Source organism: Ptychodera flava, chromosome 10, assembly GCF_041260155.1.
Source record: "Ptychodera flava strain L36383 chromosome 10, AS_Pfla_20210202, whole genome shotgun sequence".
NCBI lineage: Eukaryota > Metazoa > Hemichordata > Enteropneusta > Ptychoderidae > Ptychodera > Ptychodera flava.
The window spans coordinates 4,431,681-4,442,827 of NC_091937.1; the positions used below are offsets into that span (position 1 = coordinate 4,431,681).

The 11,147-nt window shown below is 38.6% G+C and overlaps 1 protein-coding gene across 1 annotated transcript; it reads right to left on the bottom strand.

The window, feature by feature from the left end:
• Positions 1-228: 228 nt before the first annotated feature.
• On the bottom strand, positions 229-10,040 carry LOC139141797 (potassium channel subfamily K member 18-like). Its single transcript, XM_070711459.1, has 2 exons — positions 9,602-10,040; positions 229-1,477 (listed from the first exon to the last, which is right to left on the bottom strand). The coding sequence occupies exons 1-2, from the start codon at positions 9,984-9,986 to the stop codon at positions 510-512; spliced, it is 1,353 nt and encodes a 450-aa protein (XP_070567560.1). The 5' UTR covers positions 9,987-10,040; the 3' UTR covers positions 229-509.
• Between the last annotated feature and the right edge of the window lie 1,107 nt (positions 10,041-11,147).

The window sequence follows — 11,147 nt, forward strand, 5'->3', positions numbered from 1 at the left end:
TATTTGCGTAACAATTAGCATGACAATTTGCTAGTTGGTGTATTTTTGTGACAATTCCGTTTTGTGGTCAACTCATAGGGATGGGCGTTGAAGTAATCATACGCAATCACTCCATTCCCTACTGGGCATGTTAGTCAGCGTACTAAATCTATGTTACCGTTAACAGGATAAGTGATGACCCCAGGGCGTAACTGTTTTCAGGGCCAACAGAAGCTCGTCACACGAAGATTGTTTGTTTCTGTCATCCTAGTTGGATGAAGTTTAATAAGTTTTTGTCAAGAAAATATTGCTGTTAGACAAAAACGAAATGAACATTTTTGTTCTCGTCAGAAAATTAATTTCTAGATTACTTTTCACGCGTTTTCAGTATTGCACACTGAACTGAAAAAATCTCATGATGTGATATGGAGAGCAAAAAGACTCTGCTATCAATACTGATATGTAAATGGTATCTACTGATTTGAGTTCTAATTGTGGTTTGATTGAAATTGATTGAGGGCGCTGCCCTGCTAGCTACAACAACCTCGACAACATGAACATTTCTTGGAACATCCCCTCATCCCCATGCGGATGAATCTTAGTATTCGTTGCTGTGATAAGCTAATGCAGCTAGACATTAAAATAAGTCCTATTACGATGTAAATTGATATAAATGTTGTAGTTTTAAGTATATTGTTCGCAGAATTTTCGTAGTTTGGTATCAAGTCGCCAAATCCAACAGTGGTGAAGGTGATTGTACTGAAATACACGCAGTCCAGGAATGTCCAGTGGCCTTGCGATACGTTCAGCAATGCCGCTCCACCCAAAAGATACGTTATCTGTAGCATCAATAAAATGGATATCGGCACTTCTACTCTCCTTTCTATTGGTTTCGTCATTGTCAGGGTTTCCGTGATTGCTCTTTGGCGAGTATCTCCGTTCATTTCTTTCTTGGAAGGAATGACCAGCGTACCCTGACTTGTTTTGATCTCTTTTATCGATGAGTTCATGTTCTCGGCAGTATTATTTTGTATCTTATTTGCCTCTCTTTGCCACAAAATATCGTCTGTTTGCGTTCCGATAGTCTTCTGTCTAACCTCTGAGAACAAACTCTCCTCATCATCTAGAGCTTCAACTTTGCAAGAAATGTCGTCATACTCAGGAATACCCGGAAGTTTGGCTTCCTTGGTGCTAGATCCATCTTCAAGTTCCTCTTGTTTGTCCGGACTTTCACAATTCATTACATCTTCATTCATATTGTGCGCAAAAAACGACATGGTACTTCCGAATCTGCTGACGCTATCTGCACCACCGTTGCAATCACAATCCGGGCAGCTCGTACAAGATTTCATGATCATGCTGTTAATCTTACGTAAGGGAATTGCAACGAGATGTCCAGCTCTTGCCAAGAACATGAAGAACAGTGGGATTCCAAGGATTGCGTATATTATGGCTGCCAGTCGACCTGATTGTGTTATCGGTGTGATGTGACCATAGCCTGAAATATACAAATTGGTATCAATAGTTATTTGAAGGAACGAACGAACGTAGGAATGAACGAATGAATGAATGAATGAACGAACATAGATGACTGAATAACGTCTGTTTGTTATTCATTAGTTATTACCATCATTTGAAATATTGGAAGATTGGGAGATATGTGCATCTGAAACGACTTTATTTATGAGAAGTTACAACAATGATAAATTGTACGACTAGTACCACATACATACAGATGTTTGTGTGCGGCGTTTTGACTCAGAAAGTTTAATGTTACTTAAAACTTTCCATTACTGGATTATGTGCGGATAATTCCCCTCAGTCACTTTGTTGTCGACAAGATATATCAAATGTGGACGACCACTTGTGAAGACCTGCTTAATTCGCTAAGTTGCCGTGACTAAGTAATATGAAATGACTATATCGTTAGATGTTAAATTTATACAGTAGCAACAGCGCCTGCTAAAGGATTGTCTGTAAGAAATATATATTGACCCAGTTTTGTGTCACATTTGTTGTAAAATATTGATTGAAAGGATCATTCGCAAACACTTAGCATAGACGTTGTAATCAGAAAATAAAAATTCATTAGCAGTGGTTATGAAACATCCGGGCACTCTTGCTGTACATCCAATACAATTCAACGTCTGATATGGTTTTCTCTAGACTGGGCCTTGTCGGCAGCAGTTGCTGTCTGACGATCGTGTTCTCCCTACGATCTATGCAACAGCTTGCCAGCATAAATCGCTTCAATTTCGCGATCGCCTCAGACTTGAAGCAAGTCTTAGTTTTTTCTCTGATCATCAAGAAGTTCTTGTTATGCTGTTAAGGTATCGAACAAATATTTGACTTTCAACAAATGCTTTGTGTGAAACGTCTTTGTGCGATAGTGGTGACCGTTATATGCATTAAATTGTTGACACAATTACAGATGACCCTTAGTCCAGTAAAATATGAGCGAAAAGTGATGTTTTACAAATTAAAGTATATGTACATTTATTGAATCTTAAAGGACGTTAAGAACATGCTCAGGAGACAAGTTAACAGCCGATGACGAGTGAGTATCCCGTTACGTCATCATTTGATGGTCTTATCTGACTTATCCAGGTGTTGTGTCACATAAAGGCTTTACATTCGTTTCCATTTAAATAGATATATCCCTTTCAGTTATAATATGCACAGTATGATCAATGTCAACGGAAGACTGGAGCTTTGAATTTTCTTTTTCTTTTTTGACGGGGGACAGATTATCCGTGTTTTGATGTTCACTTTGTTGCTACCTAAACACCAGTTATGGCAACCAGGAAAACAGTGACATTGTCTGTGGGCCAATATCAACTACACCCAACACAGTTTGGTATCTATAACAATGCTTGTCACATTTCATCCAACGCTATCATGCCCTTGGCTTTTGCCTATCACTTTTGTTTTGTCTCTCGAGGCTAAACAACACTTCTTAATGTAACTTTCTCAAAAGGAAAGGTTAGGCGTCTTTTGTTGCCACAAGGCTTACTAATAGATACATAACGGAGTGAAAGTCCAGAGTGTGACACCAAAAAAACATCCTTCAAATTCAATAATCAAAGAGCGACGGGTATGGAAACTCAGGCGGTAACTTCCGCACAGTCTATGAAACAGGTAAAATTAGCGGTACACTTAAACGTAATGTCACACATGATCAAAGGGCACATAAATGTCTAAATTTTGTCTCTGATCAGCGCTTTATCGGTAGACTGTTCACCATCTTTTATGCCGTTAATCTAGGGCACTATAGATTGGTTGATTTTCTGTTATCGAACCGTGCTGGTCCCAAAATAGACAGCCTGGCATGGTATTCATGAATAAATCATTTGTCTTTATGTCGACAAATCGTACCACCAATACACAGTCCGTCTTCGTTATGAAACCAAAGTAAATAAGATCAAATTGTACAGAGGGCGATCTTCTTTGAACTGCGTGTTGAGTTTCATCAGTCTGAGAGTATTTGATCATTGAAAGGGTGTCGACGATTTTCATTTGCATGAGTTCAACGAAAATGGAACAGTGTGTGTACTTTGAGGATTATCATCAGAGTGACTTGCATTTGTTAGGTGGTCAAAGTTCACGGTGTAAGTGGCAGCAATCACTATGTTTATCGGATCACCTTGTAATGTTAAATATCATATCTCGCATCGATACGGACTCGCGATTCGCAGCCATTTTCTCGGAACATGGTTATTTTACAACAGTGCAGAAACTTTGAATCGATGAGAGGTTCGGGTGAGAATAGCTTTGTTTCGATTGGACGTCAAGCGTGTGGCGGGATAGGTCTTGAACTGTGATGGGACGGATTGGTGCGGGATACGCTTGGCTTGGCTGGTGTGAGATGGCTATGTCAAGTGAATTCAGAATAAAGAGCAAAAAATGTTTAGAATGAATGCCATGAATTGGATATATGATAAGATTGTGTTCGAGTATGATGAACCAACTCTACAAAAATTTGATCTCATGATGATCACTCTTTAGTTTGTAATATTCATTCTATTTTCACCAATCATTAAACAGGAATTGTTTCTCGTAATACGTCACACATCTTGCGCCAAATTCACCCCAGTTGCTACCACTATCACACTGAATGACGTCTGGATATGTTAACGATGGCAAACAAAGTCATTTGACAGAACTTCTACCACAAACAGACATTGTTTCTGAGTAAAGAATATAAATTGAAGACGTTGAGCGCTTTTTGAGAAACAAACTCCCGCTGCAATAATAACAATTAGCTTTATTTCAGGATATCATACCAAAAAAGTACGCAATCCCATAGACTTTTAAAAATACACAACACACAAAAAGAGGTGTTAGACTGTAGTAAAAAAAGAGCTAAAACTATTAAAAATACATCAGTTGCCTATACATCAGATAGATTTTAGAATGCAATACAGCGCCCGACTTGAGGACGGTTAAAATAACTAATTGAACAAAAACAGTTCAACATGATCTGAACAGTAAGAAAATTTACGAAGCAAGGTATTTGCGCGGATATAAAGGCCCCTAGTCTGCCGCGTAATGCCGTTCAAAAATAATTTCACTAATAATTTAAAAAGTAGACAAACATAATACTGTATGTTCAATATTTAATGAAATGAAATCGATAGGTCTGACTGAACATGTGAACATTTTCTGATGATTTCTCAACACGACGTCGACATCAATAGAGCAAGAAGATGAAAACCGAAAGATTATCTGAACCCAAAGATCCATCTCTGTTGCCGTCGTGGGATGTGTTTCTGAACTAAAAGGCCCATCTGTTCAGCCTTTCTTGATATTTATGAAGCTACAATGTTACTTGTATTTCATAGACAAGAAGCATTCGACATTTAGACTTTCGTTTCGTGGAAAGGGGTCAGTGCAACGAATGTTTAATATTGATGATACTAAATTGTAGTTGCTCGATACGTGTAACAGTCTAAAGATCAGACTAGTACATTAAGTCATATTGGTAGTACGAAGGAACGCCGTTAAATCGAAGGATTGAGTATTGAGACTTTGATTTCGCGTGAATTTCGACTGGAAAGGACTTGTGGTCAATTTACAAAATTTACAAATGTACGGACGGATATCTCGGTCGAAGATGACGATATATCATGGTTACTACAAACATCCGTCCTCACTTAATACCGCATTAACATGGAAAAAAGTCATACTGTCGTATTTCTTTGTGAGCTCTAAATGCTTTCTAGCGACCTTGTGTCACGATTAGGACAAACATCTCGATGCATTGTTACGTTGTGTAATTTGCTTGGGCTGCTTTTTGTGTGCAGCCGTCCACCAAATCTATATATAGACTCGAAGAAAAAGCCTTTGTCCGTTTTCGTGCTCATCTTCTGTCATCCGACGATTTCAAATGTGTGTGGCAAATAGTTTGTACAAATTATCAGACAGACGTTGTCAATGGAACACATCGTGTTAGAAGAATACCACGTCTGTACGTGATAAATTCGGATAAATTTTATGCACTCTCCGGAATCAGGAAATCAAATATCTTTGCGTAGCAACCTACATACGCAATTAATCCTACGATGACGTCGGGGTTTCATTGGTTTGTTTGATTTACTTACGATCAAAACTGATCGATAGTAAATATGTAAACTCTTAAAATTGAAGGTTTTGTCTTTTGCATAAATAACTTATTAATTTCGAAAAATGTTTTCATCGTGGGTCAACCATACAGATATTATCATTTGTCTCTCCGAGTTGTCAACTTAAGACATCTATTCAAACAAATTTCCTTCCTTCTTTCCCATTCTTCAAGTTCTAGCTTGAAACACCGTGATTTCTGGTCGATTTGAACGGAATTTCATTATTTTTGTTGAGTTATGACACTGTTAGAATCATAATACTTTTGTATGGTATACGTCAACCCACTTTAAGGTCACTGGTAACATCCTATGAAAGGTTAGACGTTGAACTGATCGGAGACTGTAAATTGCAACAAACTACAACATGGTAAGATAGCGTAGAGTCTAAGAGCATTTAGATGGTGACGGTTATTAGATGACGTCATGCAACCATGGAGGTAAAAGCAAATGGTTTCTATCTCCATGACGTGAAGTGACCTGTATGATGGTCTGAATTGGTGACTTGAGCAGGTGAACCGCTTGTGAAGAGAAACATTTTAACTTTGCGGTGTGACTACGTAACAATGAATCAGCAGGTGTTCGCAATGTAATATGCAGATCTCCGGTCAGAATTTCACGCTGTAATATGCAAATATCAAACCATACGGTTGTTGTAAGAAAGGTGTTGGGATTTCCGATGATATATTTCAGTTAGGAAAATTCAGTTATGCTACATGCTAACGCAGTTTAGATACAGTGACTTCTTATCATACGCAAAGAGCTGTCGATTCTAGGCTTTAAACATTATACATACACACCTGTGCTGAGAATATAATACTTCCTGCAACTAAATTATTTCAGATACATAATTAATGTAACCATCACTTGACTTCCAGTTTTGTCACATTTTAAGTTTCCGAAGAATAACATTTGGCCAGAATACAATCTGATAGACTTCCGGCCTAGAAAGTGGTCAGCACTACGGCCTCTGAAGTGACCTTCGACAAAGAATGAGACGATGTCCGGTTTTCTTGGGGGATGCATTTTCATTTTAAAAAACTGCTACAAGCTGAAGGCTAACAGAGCATCACAAGGTTGTGATTTTTTCAGGTCCGTTTACCGTGAAAAGTATCGGATCTTGATTACAGATTCAACCCTGCAGCGATCTATCCCAGCAACTCAACAAGGACTGGTGCTATTGTCTTAAATATTTGCAAACCTATATACACAACACTTATCAAAGATTCCAACACATAACTGTCACTCTTTACAAATGCGTCCTGTTTGTGATACGATACACTCAACCAATGAGTAACTGTTTCACTAGAAGAAAGAGTAAAACACGAAATGTCTTTTCTTGACATCAGGTCTGTCGGTCTGACTTGACAAAAATCGCGAGAAAAACGAGTATATATACTGTATAAAAGTGAATTCATTGGGGTTCCGAGTAAGGCGTTCCGTCTCCTAGCTACGGATTATCGGTGATAACAACTGCAAAATATTTGAGGTGAAACTGCGAGTACTTGCGTTGCTTAGCAAAGTTCTAGTTATTGATAAATTGGAAAGATTAGCCCTTTCAAAAAAACTCCTATTAATCAAAGACTTGTTCTCCAACTTTACAAGGGTTAGCAAGGGTTGTCGTCAAATGTCAAAGCTGTAGACATATTTACCTATGACACAGATATACTTTCTAATATATATCAGTACACGAACGCAGAAACCATTGCGTTTGAAGTCACAATATTTGTTGATATTGCATCGGAATCATGAAATACGCTGCTATTTATTTGATTCAGATAAAGCCGTTTGCTTTCGAAATCATCTAGTTTCATTGGCAATTTTATCGCTGTAATATGTTTTATCTTTTCACCTGCCGGCAAATTCAATGTTTTCACAGTGATTTAGTTTAATTGAAGGCAGACGACGCAATTTTATCGTCTGTCTGCGACACATTTCGATTTTACATTTGACCTTATTGGTAGTAATCGTTATTTCATAGTCGTCATGTTAAATACAGCTTTGTGTTTAATATGGTATTTATGGGTTCTAACAACAATAACAATGAAGTAATTGTGGAATGAAAAATCAAATAAAACACGAGAGACTACGGCCGCCATTCTCGTAAACTGATGCTATAGAAATAATATTTTATAGGTTGTCCTGCAACACCTCTGCGTAGCGCAAAGTGTACGTGGTTGATGGTAAGGAGAGTTTCCACCCGTTTTCGTTAGCTTCAATCAACTTTGATGTGTTACAGTTTGAAGTTGAGTAATTTTTTGTACGATTTCAAACTACATCTGATATTATTTTCAAATAAGGACAGACACTTACGAAGTTCATCATCAGCGAGTGTCACTTGAATTTGATCTTCTCTACATTTAAGTGGCAGACTAGTGACGCAATACTGAAGATATCTCGTCTATAAAGATATTATTACCGTTGATGCATCACAGGGTAATCATGAAGAGCAACAACGTTTGCATTAGTCCGAATATATCGAGCTCGTCTGCAAGTAATGTTCAGATAACTCATGTCATCGTATTTCCTCCATCGGCAACAACTCATCAATCAGACCTGGCCAACGAATTTGAAGCTCTAATTTGCTCTTTTCATGACCAAATTTTCAAATTTATATCTTACATTTGTTGTCAAACATTCTTAATTCATCATGATTACCTTCGTGGAGTGAGTGTCTTCTTAGAAGCAGTTAGATTTCAAGTTTTGGCGCAACCAACACATTGTAAGTGAGAAGTATGTATTTGTGTTTCTGTACCAGAGTGTGCGCATTATAGTAAACATTTTTCCTGCATACTCATCCAAATGGTTCCTCACTCTCGTGGTGCATTGTTGACGATTTCCATCGATAAATAACTCAAATCCCAGTGCAAAAGTAGTGGCAAAAACAAATTTAGGTGCCGTGGCAAACATGTAGAATACAGTCAGAACAAACGCATCGATGATGACTCGAAGTGTGTACACTCAAATTAAACATTTTGACTGATATTTTTTTCATGGTCTTTTAAGTGTTAAGACGTAAGTACAATGACATTGAGGAATGGAACAGTGAGTGATTGCATGGTTTAACGATGTTTATTCTAACATGGTCTGTTTTGCCTCTAAATGTGCGTGTCACGTGACCATCCATTTTCAGCAATGCGATACACGATATACTCTGGAATGCATCATATATATCAACTGTCAAAAAGCAAACCGCAAAAAAGTCATATTAGGGGTTTATATTTGTCAACAGCAAATAAACCGATACTGTCCAAGTTGTAAAGGTATGACAACTGAGTATAATGATTCTGCTGCTCTGTGTAATCTGACTCATCATTGCCTGAACTGAAACACAATGGATATTAGAATGGTGCCATTTCAGCATCCAACCTTAAATATTGAATGGAGAGATGTGATGCGTTTATGCTCACTAAATCTCAGCACAGACCCTCCGTGTAGAGGGACAGTGATCTAGGAACTGTGATTTCAGCAATGTATAATGCTATAGACAAATGTTTGGGCAACAGTCCCTCCATGACTATGGCTTCAGATGGTGAATTTCGTCCGCGATACGATATCTGTCGGCAAAGATACGCTACTTGGCAAGTGTATTTAGGAAGGAAGGAAGTTACACATGATATTGTATTAAGTTTTTGTGTGTTTGCTCCAGAAATACACATGTGTCGGCTTCACACGCACGTAAGCTGACCATGCGGTGTATTACGGAAAGCTTATTACAAAGCTTCCTTCGTAGAATTCTGTGTTCCTTCTAATTGAATGTGCGATAATTCTTAGCAAACGGCAAGTCAAACACATTTAGGCGCAGTTATAACTCACGTTTCAGACTATCAAGCTGAAATGTACTTTTTGAAGAACATTGAAGTGGGTGATTTAGCTGGAGTGCAAGAACCAGTAGAATTACCTTTGTGTACCTACAAAAACGTGAACCATTTGCCACAGCGAAAACACACTGCATTGACGCCATGCATTTGAAGTATGGCGAAGAGAGTGTTATATTGACTTACCTATTGTGCTAACGACAGTCAAACAGAAAAAGCATGCCGAAAAATATCCCCATTTACTCTCAACTTGCGTTCGCCAGCCTTGCTTCCAAGCATATTGCAACTCAGTTTCGTAGTCCAAGAGTAACTTTCTGGCAGTATCTGTCCAATTATCTGAACTAACATTGAGTAAATTTTGTAGAAAGTTCTCTCGATCATTGCTGACTTCATTTTCAATGTCCTGTTCGTGAGGTGATTCTACCAGATGGAAAATGAGCCCTCCTAAAAACAGGTAGGCAGTTGTAATAGCATACAGTCCTAAGTGACTCCCGATTTTTCCCCATGGAATTCGTCGACAACAAGGCTTCTTTTCCTTGGAATCAGATTCGGGGTCGACTGTTACCTCCATTTCACGCCGAATACTTTGCACATAGTAGGTACTCTTTCTTTCTACATAGCGTTTTTTGGACAGGTGTGACGTCAGCAGCCGAACAAAGGCCAAACAAAAGAAAACGGAACGGTATGCAGATGAGCGGTCATAGTACAATGGGAATGGGTGACGATCTAATTGGTTATATAACGAATTCAATCGACTTATCGGGATTCAACTTTCACCCGCGCCGCTACCTGCAGAACGACACCGTTGACTTTGCGTAGCTATTTGCTCTACAGATCAAATGCCATATGTCTTTAGGGCGTTCTTTCGGCAAGTTTTACAAAATCCGTTACTGTTGAGCGATGTTGACAAATTTGTGATGTGTAAGTGTTTTCTGTTGGAAGAATACATTCTTTTTCTCCCAGGGTAGTCGCCAAATGCTCAATATTTATTTAGTTTTTTATCAACGTTGAATTTATGGGTTTAGTTTTGTAACCAGGTGTATGTACAATCAGCATTGGACTCTCACTTAGAGGGGTGTTCGAAGCCCGGATCTCGCGAGGTTTGGCGTCTCCGCGAAGACGTTGTAAGCCGTATCCAATTACATAGCCTGTGTTTATACCGATCACCTTGGAAAGTATACAATATTGTGAATGAAGATATTTGAATGGGCTATTTAATTGATTGAAACAAATCCCGTGGCACAAAGAACGAATAAGGAAACTTGCGAAGAAATATCGATCGGATATGTCCGGTGTTGACAGTTGTAATGAATGGGCTGCTAGCACGTCGGCATATCTGCAATCAATACGACCAAAATCCCAAGTTCTTAAACTCGTCAATCAACAAATGCAACTTTAAGATAATCAGACTTTACATAATTCCACATTAACCCGCACGGATGGATGTTATAACTAAAATGTTACTGTACACCTTACAAACTTCGGACACTAAGGAAAGAAAATATCGGGCAAACCGCCATCGACTCGCTCGGAAACTTTTTCTGTCACTCATAACATGTCGATAGCCATGTGTGTGTGAGAGAGAGAGAGAGAGAGAGAGAGAGAGAGAGAGAGAGAGAGAGAGAGAGAGAGAGGGAGAGAGAGAGAGAGAGAGAGAGAGAGAGTTTTAAATGGGAATGCTTTCTTTGAGAGATCACCAGCAAGTCTTAGCCTTGCACTATTCTCCACACAC